This window comes from Histomonas meleagridis, assembly GCF_020186115.1.
Source record: "Histomonas meleagridis strain 2922-C6/04-10x chromosome Unknown contig_1, whole genome shotgun sequence".
NCBI lineage: Eukaryota > Parabasalia > Tritrichomonadida > Dientamoebidae > Histomonas > Histomonas meleagridis.
The window spans coordinates 1,010,906-1,033,855 of NW_027150746.1; the positions used below are offsets into that span (position 1 = coordinate 1,010,906).

The following is a 22,950-nucleotide window of genomic DNA, read 5'->3' on the forward strand; positions in this document are numbered from 1 at the left end:
GAGAATAAGCAACCAAATAACAATTCAATAACAAAAATTCTTTCATGAAAGAAAAGACATTCAACGTATCCGTCTTATCTAATTTATTGGATGCTATTTACAAAAGCGAAGAAACCGAGTTTTATCCACAATTTTCAAACCCAAGAGAAATTGAATTTTATTCTTCTTCTTCATTTATTCCTTGTGGTATAAAACTTAGCGAAATGAATCAAAGGTCTTTATTCCCAATCGACAGCATCACAAATGTGGAACCTTTTCAAACTGAAAACTTGCAATTTACAAATATTTTTCTTACAGAATTACAAAAACAGGAAAAACTTACAGAAGAGTCATTTGAAAAATTACAGAAGGAACCACAGTTAACACCGAGTGATGCTTATCCACACTCGAAATCAAAACATCAAATAAAATCAGTTCGTGCTCCAGTTTCATTTGACCATCATTCCTCAACGCTAGAAATGCTTTCGCGAAGGAGTAAATCACAGAGATCTTTTGAAGGGTCAATCATTGGATCTCAGCAAATAAATGATACAACATCATAACTCGAAAAACAAACTTTGCTCTTTCACACTTACGAGGTGCGATGATTAAGACCCATTTTTGGATTAGTAACTTTTCCAAAATAACGGTTTTCTTTTGTGATCACAAAAGAAACAAATGATATTAAGTAAACTAAATGTCTTTTTCTATTATTAGTAATGAATGAAATCTTTTATATTATGTAAAATTATTATACTATCAGATAAAATAATTATTTATGGAGGTAAAGGTTATCAACTAACAAACTAAAAGTTATAAATTTTAGTTCTAAATTTCAATTAAATGTTCAGTTTAAATTTCATGTTTTAATATATTGGTTGTCAGGAGTATCAATGTTATCCTGATAAAAATTTAAAGGTAGCCAAATTAGTTTATTTTTTTTCCATGCGTAACTCTGTTGGAGTATTAAAATTTTGGGGATACCTACAGTTTAAGATTAAAAAATTATTTGCACATGCTTATTCACATGATACAAACATACCCATTTCCAATAAAAAAAGATCATGCTTAAATAACCCCTAACATTGAATAACTTGAAAGGAAACTAAATAGTTCTTGTTCTGACTTATGGATTTAAAAAAAATTCATTGATGTATAAAATTCATCAATTCTTTCAAACTACATATCACTGGAACAATCGTTTCACCTATGGAACCTAAGAACATTTAATAAATATGAATAAATTGAAGATCCAAAACCACAAATTAATAAATTTGATAGTTTTTTATAGTGGTACGTAATTGTGCTTTTTCATTTTCGGTTGATTTCTCAAGTTATGTTCAAACATTTTAATTTTTAATTCATATCATCAAACAAAGAAGAAGATCACATTACAGTAATCAAACGCATTAACAAATATGAATTATCATATACAGTAAAAATAATTTCAGCTTTTTGCTTTTAGTCATCAAAAAAATAAAAACTTATTCATTTTTTTATTGATCAATTAAGCTTAATTTCTTTGTGATTAAATCAACAATTTCAAAGTTCCCTTTCTGTGTTGCAACCTTAAGTGCTGTATTCAATATTTTAATGAAACATCAAATATTTTTTCTAAATATAAAATAATTTATATAAATATAAAGTACATTTAACAAATATCTTTGGCATTAATATCAACTCCTTCTTGTTCAAGAAGTAATTTAATAATTCCTAACTGTGAATATTCAGTTGCAACAATGAGAACAGTTTTAAATAATTTCATTAAACTCCAAATATTAATTAAATTCATTAAATTTATAAAACAAAAATTATAATTAAATAAAAAATATCTCTGGCATTTATATCCAAATTCTTTTTAGTAAGAAATAGTTTCATAATATCAATGTTTCCATTTACAGCTACTTTCATAAATGCTGTTTTGAAAGAATCAAAAAAATACCAAATAAAAATTTTAAATATCTAATTAATTATCCAAACTTGAAACATTAAAATCATATGTCTTTAGCATTAATATCAATTCCTTCATGTTCAAGAAGTAATTTAACTACTTCCTTATGATTACAATACGATGCTTGCATAAGTGGTGTCCAAAATGATTTGAACAATTTCCAAATATTATTTTGAAATATAACATTATTATATCAAAATTTGAATATAAATCAAAAACATCTGTATCATTTATGCCAATTCCTTCTTTATGAAGAAGTAATTTTGTTAATTCTGTTAACCCATATTTTGCTGCATTTAAGAGTATTGTATCATATAATTTATTTAAATTCCGAAAATTACTTTGAAACATAATATCATTTTTACAAACTTTGAATAAAATAAATTAACATCTTTAATATTTACTTCAATTCCATCTTGCTCAAGGAGTAATTTAATTATCTTAGTTCCATTAGAGTATGGAACTAGCAATAATGCTGTATTAAATAATTTAATCAAACTCCAAATATCATTTATAAAATAAAAATATTTTAATGTAACATTATACATAATAAACAAAAATCTTGTTCATTGATTTTAATTCCATCTTGTTTAAGAAGTAGTTCAACTATTTCAGTATTTCCTTTTTTAGATGCAAACATAAGTGCGTTCAGAAATAATTCATATAAATTTTAAATAAAAATAATATATATCAATTAATTAAAGCATATAATATTTACATCATTAATATTAAATTTATATTGATCAATAAATATTTTTACAATTTCAATGTTTCCTCCTTCAGCTGCAAACATAAATGCTGTTGTAAACACTTTGAATAAAATCCATTTATTTTTAATAAACAAAAAATAAAATTTATATATCCTAAAAAATTAAATTAAATATCTTTATCATAAATGTTAATTTCCTCTTGCTGAAGTAAATATTTAAATACTTCTACGTTACCACGTTTTGCTGCTTTCATAAGTGCTGTTTGAAATGATTTAAATATATTTGCAAAAATATTTTATAAAAGAAATAAATCAAGTAAATTCATATTTGTGGAATTTACATCAACATGTTTTTCTTCAAGAAGATATTTAACGAGTTCAATATTTCCTGATTTAGAAGCATAAACTAAAATATCACTTGGAATATCATTTTTAAGGAAATGTTTTACAAGAAATATATTACCTATTTTTGCTGACAGATTAATAATATTTTTATCAGTTTTCATCTTTTTGCTTTCTAAAAATGAAATAAATAAATTATTATCATGTTTAATCGAACAAACTCCAAGATCAGCAAATTTTTTGATTCTTGAAATCTTTTTATTATAAAGATACTGGAAAATTTCATCACGATGAAATTCAATTGCTATTTCATATGAACCTTCAAAAGATATTTGCTTTTGTTCACATAAATGAAATATTTCAAGATTCCCACCAGCAACAGCATATTTACCTGTATTTGTTAAATCAGAATTTTTCATAAGTAAATATTTAAAACATTTAACTGATCCAAAAAATGCTGCATAATCAATTAATGAAACATTTTCTTTATTTATAAATGAACAGATTTCATAAAGTGATGGCTCAATTGTTTGATTAAAATCAAAATTTATTTGTGATGTTATTTCTTGAAGTTTATCTACTTCATCATTTCGAATTATTTTCGCAAATTCATTCGGATTATGTCCTTCTTTAACATATTCTTTATGTAGTTCCCAATCATTCTTTGAAAGCTCTTCATAATTATCATAAAAATATTTTCCTAATGGAGATTCAGGTCTTAACCCAAATATTTCATCAGTTGTTTTATAATGTGCAAAAAATAAAGTGCTTCTGTTTTTGGCTATATTGGATGGAATAATATTTGCTTCAGTCATCATTTCAATAAAATAATTTGATTCATTTGTTTTTAAATGAAGAAGAAAATGTAAAAAAATATCGATTATTTTGTAATTTGATTTCATGTCATCTTCTTTTTGATTCAACACTTTAATAAACTGAATACAAATACTGATGTCTTTCATTTGACTCTTAAAAAATTTATAAAGTAATCTTGAAATTGAAAGATTAAAAGAATAAAAAAAATTTTCATCAAATGATTCCAATAAGGATTCTATTGACATTTCAATGTTAAATTCATTTAAAGCAAAAATAACTTCTTCAATATGCTGTATTCCTTGGAGATACTTATTTTTATTCAGGCTTGCTTTGGGAACCATGGTTGACATCGAAAAAATAAATTGAGTAATAAATGATCGTTTATTGCAGCTATGACACGTAGCCGGGTGCTCCAGTGCTTTAAATTTTTTATTGAATGCCAATTAGTAGATGAAACTTGTAACACAAGTTGTATATTACTTCTCACAATGAGCTAATGCATATGTGTTCTAGCCTTTTTTTTCCATCTTGGTTTTTTGTGTTAAATTAAATTATTTCAAAAATTAATGCGATATGATAAATTGCTTAAAAATAATTAATAACTAGGATTTGTTTCGTTAAGTTATCTTACTTAAAATAATGATTTTGGTAAATTCTCTTGCAAAGAAGTAAATGCAAATAGCTGTATTAATTTCAAAAGATCCATCAATAATTGTAATTAAAATGGAATAAGGAGGCCAATATTACAATATTAATAAGTTCATTTTCAAAATCATTAACACAAATGATTATTTAAAGTTTTTATTCAAAAGTAACTGGCTTAGAGATGCGTCCAGAGAGAGTTATAATTGCTTTCTTTTCTGGCTCTTTGACTTCAACAACTTTCTTTGGCTTTTTCTCAGGACGAAGTATCTTCTTTCTTTTGACAGTCTTTTCTGGCGCAATTGAGTTTAATCCTTTATGCGTAAATGTGTAGGAATCCTTTTTTGCTTTCAATAACTTCTTTTCTTTGAGCGATTCAAGAGCCTTCTTTGTTCTTTTAGGTATAACTGTATATAATCCTTTGTCCATATAATCAAGCAAATACTGTTTAACCTTTGTAGAGCTAACATATTGTTTTTCTTCAGTTTTAAGATTGAATATTGCTTCAGCGACCCATTGTTCATAAAGATTTACCTTTATTGCTTTTGAATCCTTCTTGATAACCTTTTTCACTTTCTTTTCCTTTGTTTGAACTTTCTTAACTGGCTTTTTGGATTTGGTATCTGACTTCTTGATGACTTTCTTTGTTGTTTTTGTAACTTTTTTGACAATCCTCTTTGTGGTTCCTGCTTTTTTTGAACTTGATTTCTTTGTTTTTGTATCTTTCTTTGGAAGTTTCTTATCAGCCGTTAATTTTTCTTTTTTTGGGCTAACTCTTGATTTTTTTGTTTTTCCTGTGGCTTCCTTCTTTCCCTTTTGTTCCTTTTCTTCTTTCTTGGCTTTATTCTTTTCTTCTGGCATGAATGTATGAACTGAAATTTGCCGCCATTTTTGAACGCGTTCAATTAACCCGGCAAAAACCACTTTTATAAGAATTTTCTGAAATATATACAATATTGTAAGCGCCGATTTTGTGGGCTCTCAAATCGAGATTATCATTTATGCTTGTTGACACTTATAAAATATTATATTAATAAAAAATGAAAACATAAATTCCTTTTTCTTATACAGTCGAAAAAAAGTTGAATATTAATCATTTGCTTATAGCTGAAGTTTTTTTATAAAAAAAAAGATTTATATCAAATTTATATTTAAACAAATTATCGAATTTTATATTCTTGTATGAAATCATATCCATCAACATTATACTTAATAGTAACATCTTGGTCTCTGAAATTTTTTTCATTTGGTTTCATCATAAATCTTCCTTCAATTATGGTATCTGTTGTTAATTTAACAGGTCGTTCAAGATAAAAAATAGTTTGTGACCAATGTGTTGGCTCTTCAAATGGTGATGTTGATAACATAATTGTTTCTTCTTTACCTTCAAACAATACATCAAACCAAACAACAAAGCCATAAAGTGAAGTGGATTCGAGCGAAGTTAGTGAAAAAGTCGCATCAATTGAAAGATCATTTTCAGAGACTTTGTTTAAATCAAACTCAATGAGCTTTGAGTCATCAGTCACAATTTGTTTCTCAGGACATACCTCAATAACGGGCTCGTGGACAGCCCACTGCTTGACAGGTTCAAGGTTAAAACCGCAGAAATCTTCCCAATATAGGAATTTACGATGGTAAAAAATCTTATCTTCGATACCAGTAATAAACATACTAGCTCGTGTTGGGTACATAGTTCCTCCCTCTTTTAAATATTTATCACGTGCAAAAATAACAGAATTGAGCATAGATTCATAGAGGAGACAATAACCCATCCATTCGCTAATTATGACATCAACCTTTTCTGGGATAGAAGCTTCTTCGATTGTGGTTTGAAGAAGAATAATTTGATTTGAATAACCATTTTTTTCTATAATCTTTTTTGCATAATTTCCGATTGTTGATTTTTCAACTGCATAAACTTTCTTTGCACCACATTTTGCTGCAAATAGTGAAAGAATTCCTGTTCCACATCCAACATCAAGAATAACTTTATCTTTGAACATTGCTGGATTATCTAAAATTGCTTTTTGATAAGAAATTGTTCGAACCTTGTCACTGAGCATTTCTCTGTGTATTCCAAAATGTGCATAACTATCAAAATAATATGAATCCTTTTCTTGTTCCATCCAACTGGAAATGTCAAGTGAAATTTTCCCTGTCACTTTTAAAAATTCATAGGAAAACGTTAACCTTCGAAACAAGAAAAATTAAAACCCAAATTTAAATGAACTTACATAACTATAAAAAATCACAACTCAAATCACGTTTTACAAAAACAAAGGTAGAGGACAATGAGGTAGAAGTACTTGATCAAAATTTAGAATTTCAAATATTTTCTTTTGTCTCTGATTTTATTAAAGCATATGAATCATCTAAAATTAACCTTGAAACACTCACTACAAAAGAGTTTCTCAACAATTTAAACAATTCAAACATGTCAATTCCATTCATTCAAAAAATTGCTGACTCCAATTTTTTTCAATATTGCATAGATACCATTAAGCGACACCCAGATTCACATCTTGTTGATTTAGTTATTCGGACTTTTTCAATATTTTGTGATTCTTGTTCCAAATATTTACAAATTTTATCCAACCATGGTTTTTATGATGTTATTATTTCTACACTTCGCAACCCCCAATATTCTCTTTTTTGTATTCAGCATTCTATTTTTATTTTGAGGAAATTTCTTGAATTTTCATTAAACATTTCTCAACTCACCAAATTTAACATTTCACTTTTTGAACCCATTCTTAAACGGTGTTTAAATCCACGATCTCCTGAGAAAGATAGCTTAGAATGTGTTGATGAAATACTTAGTTTTTTATCAAAGTATTCAGAAAATAAACTTAACGCAGACGTTTCTTCTCTTTGTATTCGTTTTCTAACAGCAGGACTTCATTTTAATAATGAAAATATTCACAGAAAAGTTTCAACAATTTTAAAAAACTTAATTCAACATAGTAATTTCGATATAAATTTTTTTTATGAATCTGGTCTTAATCAATTTGTTGAACAAAAATTTCTAATATTTCCAACTGATTTATTTATATTTTTCGTCGAGTTAAAAACGAAATTTCCAGATTTTATTATAAGTTTTCCAATTGATAATTTATTTGACTTTATTTATGATAATCCAAACTCAGATGAATCACTTTATTCTTTATATACATTAAATATTATTTTAAGAAATGATCAATCAATTCTTAATCATCCAAAAATGGAAAATATTCCAATTTGTATTGTCGATAATTTTCCGATTTCTTCGTTAAGATTTAAAAGAATTTCATTGCTTTTGTTATGTGATATTATTAAATTTAAGCCTGATGTTGTTTTTAATTATGTTGACTTATATTCTTTTACTTCTTTAACAATTGATATGTTGGATAATTGCGGTACAAACGAATTAATCAAATGCGCTTTGTCGGCAATGATTTCAATTCTCGAATATATGCAAAATATTGGAATGCCACATGAAACAATAGAAGAATTTGTTGCTACTGAATGTATACAAACAAGTTACCAAAATTGCTTACAAGAAACAAATCCAATGAATAATTCGATTGACGATTTATTTGTTTCAAAGTTCGCACAATATTTTCAAAGTTAAACTTATCCTCTCAAAAAGTGGACGTTTCTGATCTTTATTAATTTTCTTATCGTACAATAGAAAACGGTCGTTCGAACAAAATGTGAAATGAAATGTTAACTTTTTGCGTGAACGAACGTTAAAATAATGGAAGAGGCCAAAACTCCATACCAAACTTTTGATGAGAAGTGGAAAACTGATGATGAAGGAGTTGAAACATTAACGACAATTTCACAAAAATCAAATGAAAGCTCGATTTTATCATATCTTGAAAAGAAAAGAATAATATTAAAAGAACAGCACATTAAATATGCTAAAAAGATATATTCACGCACTGAAAAGTCAAGTGGATCGAGTGAAACTTTTAGTCTTTGGAAGGCACCATACACTCTTTTTCCTCTTCGCATTCTTCAATATGATGGAGAAGATATGCCACAAATTCTCTCTTCAATAACCAACTATCTAAGATCTCACATTGATATTGATGGAGACTTTTCAGGTATGTATTATGATAATTCACATTTAGTTACAAATTATGGCGTTACCATGGCTATTGCTCTCATTGGAACCGAGGAAGCATACGAGCTTGTGGATAGGCAGAAAACTTATGATGTTTTGCTTTCTCTTAAGCTTCCCAATGGATCTTTCCGAACAACTAAAGGAATGGAAAGTGACATCAGGTCCACATTTACAGCACTTCTTATTGCTTATTCGTATAATATTCTTACACCAGAACTTATTGAAGGTGTTGAAGAATTCATTTTGAGCTGTAAAAATTTTGATGGTGGCTTTTCTCCATGTCCTAATTATGAATCACATGGAGGGTATCTTCATTGCGGAGTTGGCGCCATGAAAATCCTCGGCAAACTTGATAAGCTGAATTTGCCTGCCATCATCAGGTGGATCACCGATAGACAAGTCACTTTTAGTGGCGGTTTTCAGGGGCGCCCCAATAAATTGGTCGATAGCTGTTATTCATGGTGGGTTGGCACTGCAGCTCGTATCATTGCAGATCACCTTGGAATCGAACCATTTTGGAATGAGAGTGCTATGACTGATTATGTAACAATGTCAGCGCAATCTATTTTTGGAGGTTTCTTGGATCATAGACCTTCAACGACTGATCCATTCCACACAATGTATGGCTTCGCTGGGTTGTGCGTTTGTGGGCTTAGAAGTATTGGAGAAGGAGAAGAAAGGGTTGATCTTCCTGAAGTTGATACAATGTTATGTTGTCCAAAAGATCTTGTTGAAAAGATGCATAAGTACTTCTATTCGAAGCCATTCGTCCCTAAAAGTAATCAATAAACTTTTGTTGTTTCAATTATTCTTCATGTTATAATGTGAATTTCCAAATTTGATATCAAAAATTTGTTGAAGTATGGAATCAATTCATATAGGAATACTAAATATTCCTAATGAGCACTATCTAATTAAAATAAATAACTTCTTATACGTTCATAAAACTTTTTTTAGTTTCAAAAGACTCATCAAGTTGGTATATAAAATGATTGAAGTAATGTATCAAATTTTAAAAAACGATTGAATATTTATTCATTTACTGAATTGATTTATGCGCTTCTGTTGGATCGTAAAGCTTTGATACCATTTCAATAACATTTGTGTTGGCAACACCATTTCCAAAATAAAAATTACAAAAATCAGTCTGGCGAACATCAAAAACAAACCCTGGCCAACGCAGGGAGCGCATCTGTATTTCATCATTTTCACCTGTGAATGAAAATGACCATTCTGTCAAATCGATAAGCTGATCTAAAAAATCTGTTGCGGGGTTGGAAAGAGACTTTTCAAGTGGTGTCATTTCCTTCTTTCGTGGACGCCAGTGACGGAAATTCTTGAGATTGTGGACATCTTTGATTTGGATTCCATTCCAAAGAGGATTTAGAAGAACATTGTCAAGAGCTGTTTGTATAACATATCCACGTGGAATCAGAAAACAATTTTCAAATATATCAGAAACAATTGAAGAGAGACGGATTTCTTCGTTTATAATACGACCTGATGATAATGTAAACTCGCTGATAAGCGAACCTGTAAGAGGGGTTTTAAGTTCGATGGCTTCGTTTTTTGTTTCAATATCAACCCCACATAATGAAAACCATGTAATTGTATCTTGAGAACAATAAAAGATGGAAGGAATGTAATTATTAACTTCTGTTGAAAAAGCAATATAATAATCTTTGTCTAAAGCAAGGATTTTACCCAAGAAAAACATTGAATCACTTTTCATTTGATTTTGTAAAAGACGAAGCGAGCACATAATTCGAATGGCTTCAACTTGTGATAGTGTCATCCCTTGATTAGGGATTTCTTCAATGAAATCAGCTAAACGCCCAATTTCCATCTTTAGATAACGTATTAAAGTCACTTTTCATGTTTTCTGGGTGCCCCAAATCTTGAAACCAGTTTCGGCGGTTTTATAAAAAATGTGTGAATTTTTCGCTGCAGGAGATAATACTTATGGGCAACTATGGAATCCAAAATACAAGCTTTGTCCAATTTTTGTTCAATGCACATCTTTTCCATTAAAACCTTCTGAAGAAATTACACAAATTTCAATTTTTAATCAAACACTTGCTGTTCTAATAAATAAGTCAAAAGTTCTTTTTAAGCATGAGGATCAGGAAATTATCTATTTTAATGGTTCTTTCACATCAATAGCATGTTTAGATAATACTGTTTTTGCACTAACAGACGACGGGAAAATAATAAATTTAACAACAAAAGAATGCTATGATAGCTCTAAGTTTGTTTCATTTGCTGTATCACCAACCTACATTGTTGCAATTGATGAAGATCATAATGCAATTCTTTTAAATCAGGATTCCGAACCAAGTAAAATTGCAGAAGATGCAATTGTTGTTGGATGTACTACAGATATCATATTTATTGCCACAAGTGAATCTCTTCTTAAGTATGAAGATGGTGAAATCACTAGCATTAAATCAAACCAAATTGCTGCTATAGCATGTTCAGAGGATGATGTCCTCTTTCTTGACACTGAAGGCACTGTCTGGAAATATGAACTCAATAATCTTATCCAAATGTATGCGCTTCCACCAATCGTTTCTATCTCACTTGGGCCTCAACATGCCGCAGCACTTTCTGTTGATGGCCGCCTTTATACATGGGGATTTAATCCTTCTGGTCAGTTAGGTATCGGGACAGATTTACCTACGAATTACCCATCAATGGTCATTGAAAATGTTATTCAGGTTGCATGTGGAACACATCATACTCTTGCGTTATGCTCTAAAACAAAGAGACCTCTTATTCCTGAGCATATGAAAACAAACCAAAAAATATTTGAGAACTTTACACGACCCTCGACTAAAACAGTCGGAAAAATAACAAGAGCAGAACTCCTTTTTTGATGCAGTAAATGTTATATTTGAAATTTTTTGTAAAAAATGAGACCCCTCAGGAATAAAAGTACATTTTATGTTGGATAAATCCAATTGTTGAGAAGCGAACAAAACCTGAGAATGTGTTTTTTTAAGTTTTTCTGAGTCATTTGAATGCAAGCCCTCATTTCACTTGCAACTAAAACTTGAATTTTGGTTACTCACGTTAAAACAGCTTCTGTAATTGTTAAATAATTGAATGTTTAATATTTAGTAAAATAATCAAAAAGATGTTAAGTCATTTCAGGAAGACTCTTTTGTCTTGCATTAAAAGCAAACATATAAATATTCCAAGCATTAATATCAATTCCTTTTTGTGAAAGAAGTAATTAACTATGAATGTACCCATAAAAAGATGCTAACATAAGTGGTATATAAAATATCTTAAATATCTTTCGCACTAATAACAATATCTTCTTGTTCAAGAAGGTTTTTACCTGTTTCAATATGATCCAAACAAACAGCTTCAAATAATGCTGTCGAAAATTACATGTGTAAATGTACCAAAAATCAAAAAAAAAATTAAGTTATTGAAAAAAACATCAAACTTCTATAACAAAACTCAAGCAAAACAAATATACATCTTTAGCATTGACATCAATTCCTTTTTGCTCACATCAGCACAGACATAAATAATTTAAATGATTCAGTCATCGCACACTGTCAGAAGCCTCATTCGACATTTTGCTTTGAGATAATAAGTATTCAAAAAGTTACTTATCTTTAATAAAAATTGCTAATTATTGTGGCGTAGAAGCAGATTTGGCGATGTAGTCATCGATTTTCTTCATAGCTGCCTCAGCGCCTATGCACGCCACTTTAATGACGTTTGATTGATTCTCTAAGGGCTTCAGTTCGTTATATGCCGTCAGCACTTGTGTCTTCATCATCGTAATCGAGGGAATCATCATTGGGTTTGGCGCCATGTTCGTCATCATTTCGATCGAAGGGAACATCGCGTTTAAGTTGGGAACAGTCCTCGTTTCCGCATTAACAACTTCTGGTGAAACTGCAGGTGCAGCAGGCGGCGTAGGTGGTGCAGCAGGCGGCGCTGTTGGCGCAGCATTATATAATGCAGCTGGAGATGTTGGAACGGTTGGGGTGATGGGGGTGGTTGGGGCGGTTGCTGGGGGACCGTTACTGTTCATGAGTTGGTTTGCATCGTTCATTAACTTAACGAACTCCGGATTTCTCTTCAGCTCATCAATATCACCAGTGAACCTGTTGACTTGATCGTTGAAAGCTTCGAGCGCGCTCTTGAGGCCCACCCTGTAAGCAGCGGACAAATTGGAGTTATTGGTGGCCACTGCTGCTTCCAAATCGCTCATAGCTCTTTTGACGTTCTGAGCGTTGACCTTCATGAAGTCTTGTATTTCGATGTACTTCTTCTCTTTATGTGTTTGCTGAATTATTTCCGAAATTTCATCGATGAGTTTCTGTCTGTTTCCAGTGATGTCCATGTCATCCAAACCTTTCATATCTTTCTTCAGGTTACGTCGACTCGTCTTAAACAATTTGATGTCTTGTTGCTTACGAGCGTTTTCTAGTTCTTTCTTATGCTTCTTGACACTCTTTTCGATCTTATCAAGTTTTTCATCAATGACATCTGTAATAACTTCGACGATTGTATTTGCTTTACGTTCCAATACTTTCTTATAGACATCTTCAAACCATAACTTCTTCGATTTAATTAATTCGCGATGTTTCGGTGGCTGAAATTCTTCACAAATCCATAATAGTCGATTATATGTATTATTCGCTTCACTTTCGGAGATGTAATGTGGATATGCTTTGTATATCAATTTGAGCGTAATGTCTAAAATTTTGTCTAAAAAGTTCGAAATAGCATCAAGTTTTTGTTGGTAATAAAATGAAAAGTCAAGAAGCAATGGTATTGGCTTGGAACCTGGACGATGAATCGCACGATATCCAATGTCCCAAAATTGTTGGAGTTTGAGGCCTAAATCACAATACATATCAGTGACTTGGAAGAAATATATATCTGATTCATATGAGGGAAAACTTTGTCGAATAATATAATTACCACTGTTTTCATCATCTTCATCACATGGTGGTAATATTTCACGCCACTTATGCCCCGTTTCGTTAGCATACTCATTGGCATTATAAACAATTTCGAATTTACATATTTTGTCGGCTATCTCAGTGAAAACTGCTTCGAATCGATCTTCAAGATAAGGGAATAATGTACATACTTCTAAGAATGGATCAATTTCTGATGGCCGAACATTGGAACTGAACTGATCATAAAGTCGTTTAAGATGAATATCGATTACATCACATTGTGTGATAAAAACAAATTCATCTTTAGAAATAATATCATAATCTGCCTTCCAGTCATTATAAAATCCGTAATCTTTCATGAATTTCTGTCCGTCTTCATCGAAAAGATAAGCTACTCCCCAACCATCTTTAGATGGTTTAACATAAGAATCCGCATACCCCCTCCATGTGTAATCATAGAGATGTTCAATATCCTTCATGTATGCTTGAAATTCTTCAAAACATGGGATTCCAGCTTCAAGTTTCGGCCATATGCGCTTAAGTCCATCAAAGAAGCTATTCATAAAATTACAGAATTTTCTATGACTACTAAGAGCACTTGTAATGTGAGATGGATCAGTCAATGTTTTTTGTCCCATCAATGTTTTGCCTAAAACTTTAAGAGCTTTTCCAATATCATTTCTATCATCGTCGACTTTTCTCATTGCTGAATCGAAATAAGGATATGTGTTGAATCGAGGAAAATTTAGCATTAGAAATGAAAGTGAGATGTAAAATAAGCTCAGAAAAAGTGAAAACGATGTTAATAAATTACAACGGTTACTTAATCAGTCAAAAAAATAACGTGCTGATTTGAACGGATAATCGTAACAGTGTAAAAAATAAATCACAGAATTGAAGGTTGTAAAACATCTGCTTTCAACGTTAATACAAAAAGTTTATGTAATTTGTGTTCAAAACTTTAACGGTCATAGAAAACAAACATGTCTGGCCAATCCAAAACGATCATTTCCAAAAGGAAAACTCGAAAACTTGAAAAAATGGAAAATGTTTGATTTTTCGATTTTTGATTAATTGAAGCAATCCCACAAGAAGTTTTCTGCTAATTTTCATATAAGTTTGAAAATAGCATGATGTTTATGTAAAATGTTCAAGTTGAAATTGCTGTGTTTCAGAAATTTCTGTCTCAGATAAAAAACAGAATGTCAAAGTATGAATTTCTTATTATGTTAATTCAGAAGAATACTTTGTTCTGTAAAATAATAATATCTAATTCAATTTCTTCATGATTGAATTCACTTTACTGCAACATGTTGATACAATACATATATGATTGGTTTTCATGAATAAAGAAATGATTTGGCGACATAAAATATTTTTCGGTAAATCATTCAAAACAAATTGAATTTTAATAATTTGAATTTTTTATAAGCAAAATGTAAAGTACCTAAATTAATTACAATTTCGATATTATTCACTGAATCAGTAAATTGGAGTAGCGATACATTGAGAAACATTATTTATGAAATTATTCTGTATTGTTATTGATAATATTTCAATCGAATACATATACCCCTATTGATTGGCGATATGTCTATTATAGGATGCTTTAAATACACTAATGTATATTTTTTTCCGAAACAAATTTCGAATGAGTTATATTTTTTATTATTAACCAGAAAATTTTTTTGGGATTTTTATGTTTTGCTTTTGATTGACACTTTTGGAAACACTGTCACTTTTTGGAATTAAGTTACCAAACTGCTATGATAAAAATTAGGTTGCATCGGCTCATAATATTTAATTGTTTTACAGAAAGTGATCAAAACGATATGACACTTTTCGAACATTCAATATTGATGTATTATATTATTTTAAACTGCTAGAGCTACTCTAGTTTATCAAAAGTTCTATATTTTGATTGCGAGCATAGCCACACAAATAAAATAAACTTCATTACGCCATTACTAGTTTATTCAAAAAGAATTAAATCCGTCATAAATATCATCAAGATCGAAACCATATTGCGATGGAAGTTCAATTGAATCAAGTGTTGAAGCACCTATATGTTTTCGTTCTTTTTTGGAAGAGAGTTGAATGGATCTATTTCTAGCTTGTAGAGGAGTACGATGATCAAGATATGGAACAATGTGAGACCACCCACTTGGATTTGTTTTAAGCATTTCAGTAAGGATATTGTCTTCTTCATCTGTCCATGGTCCCTTATTTATTGATGGATCAAGAGTATTTTTCCAATGTTCACGGCACTGCTTTGAATTTCGTGTTTTAACCATTTTGGAGACCTTTTTCCAGTCTTTTCCGTGTATATTAATCGCTTCTCTCATTCGATCATTTTCATCTGGAGTCCACAATCCATTATTTGTTTTATGGATCTCCCAATTTGAGATAGTAGTATTAATTGTAGTGTTACAAAGGGAACATGAGGAAATTTTATCAAAGTTTTCCGTGCGTTCCATGTATTTTTGTGATGTGATTTTGAAGGCAGTTCAATTCAAATTTTCATTCAAAATAAAAAACATAGTTATTTCTAGAAATCTGAATTTCTTGAATATTGTTTTAGGCGTTGAGGAATTAATAGCTTTCCTGATATATTTTAAATGTAAATATAATTAATATATGGTAATGATTAAAAATGACAGCTTTTGCCCACAAGAAAATTTCGTAAAAAGCGTGCACGCTTTAACACACTGTGTTAAATTGAATAATTGATTCAAAATTTCAATTAACATTCCGAGACATTCTCAATATTGGAGTATTCAATGAACATTCAAATTGAACTTAATAGCATTCAAAAGTGTTTCAACTCGAAGCTATGAAAAAAGGTATCGGCAATGGAACGATCAATAAAGCATACATTCATTGGAGGTTTCTATCGTTGTTGTATTATAAAAAAAATGATTTTTGTTGTGGTTTTGTTTGGATATAATTCTTGTTGACAAAACTTGAACCTCTACGAAAATAATATGTCATCTTAATCAACTAATTTCTTGGTTAATTACTAATGTTAATATCAACAAAACATTATCTTTATTTTCAACTAACTTTTATTATACGTTCTAATTTTTGCAGCTTATTTTGGTTTGCACCTTTGCACTCGTTTTTGCGTATTCAATATCTTTGTTAATCTGTGTTATCAGACCATTGATATCTTTAAAAACTAGCATAGGTCGAATTTTTTCCATAAGCTCAACTGTTATTTTTTGATCGTAAATATCATCTCTGAAGTTAAGAATGTGTACTTCAAATGTTGGCTTCTTATTATCAAATGTTGGGTTTTTTCCGATTGATATAACACCTGCTTTTGTTGGATATCCTTCCACGTCTACTGTTCCACAATATACTCCATATTCAGCTTCTGTAATTTCTTGCCAATAATCTGTTGATATGTTAGCGGTTGGGAATCCAAGTAGAGAATGGCCGCGTCCGAAGCCGTGTATTACAATACCTGAAACAGTGTACGGTAGCTTAAGTGTCATTGAAAAATATGAAGGCTAAAATGGCAGTTTTGATCGAGCGGCCGATATTTATCGGAATTTTCGAACATTTTTCACATCACATGGCATGAAATAAATTCTGGTCAAAAAATTACTTATTCAAAACAATAATTTGATGAATAATCATTCTTGACATATTTATTATATAAAATGCCAATAAATGATGCAATCTTTGTATGTATTTAATACAAAATTAAATCATGCACAGACAAAGATATCTTAATTTTATAAAAAGTTAAGTGAAAATTTCCAAATTTATCGAAAAAATTCAAATCACAAATACTTCTTTTATTCATTTTTTAAGATGTTTTGATAACCCGTTAGACGTTTCACAGTTTCTTTTTAGTTTTCATGTAAAAAAAGTCTGTAAAATATTTTTTTTAAATATTCAATTTGATCTCTTAAAATAGAATAATATCTTAGGACTTTGTTTTCTCCAGAAAATATGAAAAATATATTAGGATGTGTATGTGAAAACCATGATTGTTCGCTTAAATACAAAGGCGATGTAACATGGAGATTTAATAAACCATCCATTCTTAACTACAATTGACTTGTATAATTTAAACACTTAGATAATTTTACCACCAGCTCTACATATATAAAATATATATTTAGTATCAAACCTGGAAACAAAGTTATGTATTATTTAAGATGTTCTTTATACATATATAAGATGTTTATAAGACGATATATTTAAACTTGGAGCTATTAGATAATACAGATTAATGAATTTAACATATCTTATTTAAGAATGAGTAATATAAGAAATAATATAATCACTATTGAAGAATAAGAAATATATAAAAGTGTATATTTAACTATTCAAGAATTTTAAGGGAACTTTAACGCAAGAATATTTAGAACAACTAATTAAAAAAGGAAACCACTTTTTGAATATATTTTCCTGTATTTTAAGTTGCTTTTGATCGTTTAGGTCATCACCCAACCACCGTTTAATAAATCTGCCAAAAATTGCTCATGTCAAAACTGCCAAAAAATTAGGGATGAACAAAAGCTCCATCCACTTGGACTCTAACTTTGAATACTATCGCAGGCAAGAGAAGTTCATTGACTGTGTTCTTCTTTCTGGAGGCAAACGCTACCCAGCTCATCGTGTCATTTTAGCAAAGTTTTGTAGTTGGTTCAAGAAATACTTTATCGAACATCCAAAACAAGGCAATGCACCATTGGAAGTTGAACTCCCAGTGGATCCAACCGATCAATCTCTTGACCAATTTCTCGATATAATTTATCGTGGACGCGCACATATTGATGTCATGAACATACCACCTCTCCTAAAGATGGCCGATTTTTATGATGTTCCAGTTCTTAGAGAGATTATGCGACGTTCTTATACAGCAGCCAATAATGATTCCACACTCATTCATTTTGTCACCGAATTTATCAAACTTGATCTTACCGATGATGCCATTCGTCTTGCCCCATCATTAGCCCGTAACTTTAAGAAAGTATTAGATGGTGAAAAATTAGTCATCTTCACAAAAGAACAATTCTTCAATGCCGTCTCACCCAAAGTTCTTGCTGCTGTTCTTAATGATCAATGCTTCAGTAACAAGACACAATATCCTGATACACTTAAAGTCGAGTTAATTGATGAATTTGTTGGCGACACCAAGATCACTGATATCACTGATCAACGTGCCTTAGCCTCCTGCATTGATTGGACCGAGCCCAACTCGAAGTATCATCTTGTCAATTATCGATGTGATTGGTTACCAAGTGACATTGCATTTCCATTATATGAGTCCTTATTGGTCACACGTAATCGGTCCATCATCAAATTCAACAAATCCATCAAAAGTTCGAAAGATAAATTATCACGTTGGTATCTCTTTGCATGGGCCACCAAGATCCATGACTCACATCCCATCAACACTGATGATCCCGAGTTTGATACCATCAGTTTCATTCGTACATTAGGCGGTACCACGCAACCATTTAATCCACAGCCGTATGGCCTCATTAAGACATTTATCTCGGCCAAACCCATTGCAGATCCACAGTTTGGTCCATCCAATGTGCTCAAGGATGACACAAGTTACTTCATGGCGCAAGCAGATCAGAACGGTCCACCAATGGTCGGCTTAGACTTCGGCGACTGTGCCGAATTGGAGCTTAACGAAGTCAGAGTCGACACTACAACATTACCACGCAAGTACCGACCGAAGAAGATCATCGGCAACCAGTACTACCCGAAGTGCGGCATCAAGCCATTCGCTGAGAAGTTGGGAATATCAGTCGGAATGAGCGAGGACGAGTGCAGGAAGTCCAACCCATTAAACGCGCAGTCTAAAGACGGTAAGTTCAAGGTAAGCTACGAAGGTAAGGGAAAGAAGTGCAGGTGCATATCGGTGATGATGACCGAGCCAAGCTTCGGCGGCGGTAACATCTTAAGAATATCAGGAATCGAAGTGAACGGAGCATTCAAATAAATAAAAAGTGATTCCTTAAACACATTTTGAAGTTTTGGAAATGATAACACGAGAACGAGTGATGATTACGTGCGTCAATGAAATAGAATTTGTTGATGGAGTTAATGTCAAACTCTTAAGAATAATATTATTATTATTTTTATCTAATTTGAACTGTATGTGAAATGGATGCCAAATCGATGGTTTTTATCATGTTAATATGTGTGAACACGTGCATTTTATATAAATAATTTAATAAGTGTCTGGTGTTTTCATAGATAAGTCATTTATCTTTGGACGATTATCGTTAGCTGGATACATAAGTACTGTATCATAATTTAACAATTTACAAATATTATTAAAGATTAAATTATAAAATCAATAAATCTCTATTAATAACATCAATTCCTTACCTTATTTAATCACTTTATGAGAATTTAATCAGTATTAAAAAATCATACAATTAATAATAACAAAATCTATATAAATTCATTAATAATTTAAATGTTTTCAAATAATATTTGTCATTAAAGATCAAATATAAATTTGTTTTTATAATAAAAAATTGCATTTCATTTACGTCCAAAACTTTAGGTGCGGAATGATTAGCATATTATCATAACAAATGAATAGATACAAAAGATAACAATTTTACCAAAAATAAGTAAAAGAATATTTTGGTTTATATAACAATTTTAGTTGATAGGGACAAATTGCAGTTTTTTGGTCCACGATGCTTCATTTAATGGCCATGAAAGAGTTTTCGATGTTATGAAAACTGATTTTTCTGGTTGAGATACACGGAAAGCACGCACAAATATTTCAAGTTCATTAGAAATAATTATGTATTGTGATTTTGGCTTTTGAGAAAGTAAAACGCATAATTCCATAAAACTAAATTTAACAGCATCTTGACCAACAAACAATTTTGTGTTACACATTCTCATTATAGTTTGAAGAGGCATTGAAAATTCTTTTGGTTCTGGTTGTAAAATTAATACATTTGTTGGTTTTATTCCATTTGTTATCTTCATTATTGATTTCCAAATTGTAGTAGGTGACTTTGTTTCAGCACGGCAATCCCATAAAACTATGATCTCTGTCATTAGGAAATTCTAAATATTAAACGTACATTGATTTCACATAACATGTCTGGTTTTATCCAAATGTCACTTTTTTATTTTTGGATGTAATGAGTTCATCCTCCACTTTCCATGTGAATGTAGCAATTCCTGGATATACAATATTAGAACTTTTGGACGAAACCTTAGATTCAATAAATGTTTTAGCTCAATCAAACAAAACAAAAAAGTTATTTTCCATACGAATTTTTAATAATGATGAATCATCTCAAGGACTTATAAAACAAATGATTCGTTGGAATAAAAACATCCAAGAAAAAGATAAAGATGAAAATGGAAAAATTAGATCACCACAAGTTAATCGTTTTTTAAAATATGAAATATTTCAAGATGATTCATCAGAACATTATTTTGCATGTAGGACATTTGTGCCGAGGACAATTGAATTTTTTTGTTCATTTGGTGATGATCTTTTTAATGATGAAAAACATGCAATTTGTCTTCAACTTGCACAAATATATAAATGTCTTAAAAACTCAGATGAACTTTATCCTATTTTCCCATCTCGTCTAGTTCTTCATGATGATTTATTTTTACAACTAACAGATTTTTATGATCCTAATCCTATTGATGAAGAAGCATATAAACTTGGCTGGTTTAACCCAGGCGCAACAAACAAGCAATTTTTTATTAAGATTATCAAATGGATTTGGCACATCAAAAGTAACGAAGCATCAAAACGGTTAAAACTATACAAAAATTTGGATTCAAATTTTCTCGGCTGGGGCGCCCTGTTTATTAGGGCACACCGTCACAGCTCCGATACGAGCGGTTTACCGCCATTAATTTCATTTGATATTAATCGAGCCAAGTCTCTATTAAACGATGCGCCATGTATTTGTTATGCGCTTACCAAAATGACCAATGTAATTGATGGGTTGACAAAACAAATGATTATTGAACGTGCATTATCTGTAGCATTAGAACTAATGACCATTGATATTGACATCATACAAGCTAATGTATTATTATTTGTTATTAAAATCATCGAAAGAATCGGTTTTATATCGAGTGATCAAGAATCACGAAATCTTGATTTAAATCGTTTCACCAAATTTCTTGATAATGTTGCATCATCTAATCATAAATCTGCGCGATTTACATTATATTGTTCACTTCCACACATTGTCAAACTATTGCCGATCGCCGATAGTAAAAATTTAATTGTTTATCTTGTAATATCAGCTGAAAAACACGAATCGTTTATATTCTGCACGCAATTTACGGAAACAATAAATTCATTAAAAGAAATAATTCCAATCGAACAATTTTATGAACTTAAATCATTTGTCTGTCAAATGATTGACTTACTTAAAAAAAATGAATTTCTTTCTGATCCACTTTTACATTCATTAGCGTCACTTAATTCTTCGCTATATAATGTCGACACAGTCCTTTTAAGTATGCCGGAACAACTTCTGACTGTTCCTTCATTGCGTTACTTAATTTCTGTTGTTCGCTATGCTTCGCCGCCATTACGTTTTAGGTTCAACTTAATGTCGATATTAATGCCTGCACAATTATGTACGCTCGCATTAAAATATATCGAAATACTTAAGGAAATTACACCGAAAACAGATTTCGATGCACTAATTCCACCAAATTTAATGGACATAACATTCCAAATTCCGGATGCTCCAACACCAAAAGATTTACGGAAATTAGAATTAATTAAACCTTTAATTACTTCAACAGTTATCCAATTTAAACCTTCATTACCAAAGCAAATATCAATAATTCCACTTTCAACACATATAGTTTTACATATTACAAATTTAAAAGATTTTTCGTTGACATTTGATGGGAAATATTTTGCCTTTTGTACAGGAGATAGCGTCAAAATATATAATTCAAATTTAATATTCTCGTTCAAATTCACTGAATTCGAACAAGTAAAGCTTCCAAAGTCCACTTTTGTATACTCTATTTCAACGTTAAATGACAAAATATTATTTACGGCAAAAGAAGGAAATTATTATTCTCTTTATGAACATATTATTGGAGATACATCACGACCAAAACGAATAGTAAATTATACACAAGAAATATCATTTATCTCAAGTTTCGAAGAAGCCCTAATCTTATTTATAATTTTTTGTAATGGCGATGTATATTATCGAAAAGGTAATTCATTGCCGTATTATTTCTTTAACATCCCAACAGATAAATATGGAACAATTATATCCGTGATAACATTACCAAATACGTCAAGATGTATCTTTGGTACTAATAAAGGATATATTTTCTTATACGATTTAAGATACAGATGTCCGCTTAGACAAACCCGACCATCGAATCGTCCCGCGTATCTTGCAGCAAATGATTCACATTCGTTTTGGGTAACATGTGGACCATTTGTCGCGAAAATTAATGTCGA

At 30.6% G+C, this 22,950-nt stretch overlaps 9 protein-coding genes across 9 annotated transcripts; 3 read left to right on the plus strand and 6 right to left on the minus strand.

The window, feature by feature from the left end:
* Positions 1-4,598: 4,598 nt before the first annotated feature.
* On the minus strand, positions 4,599-5,300 carry GO595_000278 (linker histone H1 and H5 family protein; the record flags this gene model as incomplete). The annotated part of the gene is made up of 1 exon (XM_067915722.1): positions 4,599-5,300. The coding sequence occupies one exon, from the start codon at positions 5,298-5,300 to the stop codon at positions 4,599-4,601; it is 702 nt and encodes a 233-aa protein (XP_067779733.1).
* A 299-nt stretch (positions 5,301-5,599) lies between these two features.
* GO595_000279 (protein arginine N-methyltransferase 1) lies at positions 5,600-6,568 on the minus strand (the record flags this gene model as incomplete). Its single annotated transcript, XM_067915733.1, has 1 exon — positions 5,600-6,568. One exon carries the CDS (start codon positions 6,566-6,568, stop codon positions 5,600-5,602), a length of 969 nt encoding a protein of 322 aa, XP_067779734.1.
* Positions 6,569-8,178: 1,610 nt separating this feature from the next.
* On the plus strand, positions 8,179-9,339 carry GO595_000280 (Prenyltransferase and squalene oxidase repeat family protein; the record flags this gene model as incomplete). The annotated part of the gene is made up of 1 exon (XM_067915745.1): positions 8,179-9,339. One exon carries the CDS (start codon positions 8,179-8,181, stop codon positions 9,337-9,339), a length of 1,161 nt encoding a protein of 386 aa, XP_067779735.1.
* Positions 9,340-9,589: 250 nt separating this feature from the next.
* GO595_000281 (radial spoke head protein 9-like) lies at positions 9,590-10,396 on the minus strand (the record flags this gene model as incomplete). The annotated part of the gene is made up of 1 exon (XM_067915756.1): positions 9,590-10,396. One exon carries the CDS (start codon positions 10,394-10,396, stop codon positions 9,590-9,592), a length of 807 nt encoding a protein of 268 aa, XP_067779736.1.
* Positions 10,397-10,478: 82 nt separating this feature from the next.
* On the plus strand, positions 10,479-11,426 carry GO595_000282 (alpha-tubulin suppressor-like RCC1 family protein; the record flags this gene model as incomplete). The annotated part of the gene is made up of 1 exon (XM_067915767.1): positions 10,479-11,426. One exon carries the CDS (start codon positions 10,479-10,481, stop codon positions 11,424-11,426), a length of 948 nt encoding a protein of 315 aa, XP_067779737.1.
* A 770-nt stretch (positions 11,427-12,196) lies between these two features.
* On the minus strand, positions 12,197-14,233 carry GO595_000283 (uncharacterized protein; the record flags this gene model as incomplete). Its single annotated transcript, XM_067915778.1, has 1 exon — positions 12,197-14,233. The coding sequence occupies one exon, from the start codon at positions 14,231-14,233 to the stop codon at positions 12,197-12,199; it is 2,037 nt and encodes a 678-aa protein (XP_067779738.1).
* A 1,224-nt stretch (positions 14,234-15,457) lies between these two features.
* Positions 15,458-15,826, minus strand: GO595_000284 (Myb-like DNA-binding domain containing protein; the record flags this gene model as incomplete). Its single annotated transcript, XM_067915789.1, has 1 exon — positions 15,458-15,826. The coding sequence occupies one exon, from the start codon at positions 15,824-15,826 to the stop codon at positions 15,458-15,460; it is 369 nt and encodes a 122-aa protein (XP_067779739.1).
* Positions 15,827-16,558: 732 nt separating this feature from the next.
* Positions 16,559-16,978, minus strand: GO595_000285 (Riboflavin kinase; the record flags this gene model as incomplete). Its single annotated transcript, XM_067915800.1, has 1 exon — positions 16,559-16,978. The coding sequence occupies one exon, from the start codon at positions 16,976-16,978 to the stop codon at positions 16,559-16,561; it is 420 nt and encodes a 139-aa protein (XP_067779740.1).
* A 1,025-nt stretch (positions 16,979-18,003) lies between these two features.
* Positions 18,004-19,452, plus strand: GO595_000286 (BTB/POZ domain containing protein; the record flags this gene model as incomplete). Its single annotated transcript, XM_067915811.1, has 1 exon — positions 18,004-19,452. One exon carries the CDS (start codon positions 18,004-18,006, stop codon positions 19,450-19,452), a length of 1,449 nt encoding a protein of 482 aa, XP_067779741.1.
* Positions 19,453-22,950: the final 3,498 nt, after the last annotated feature.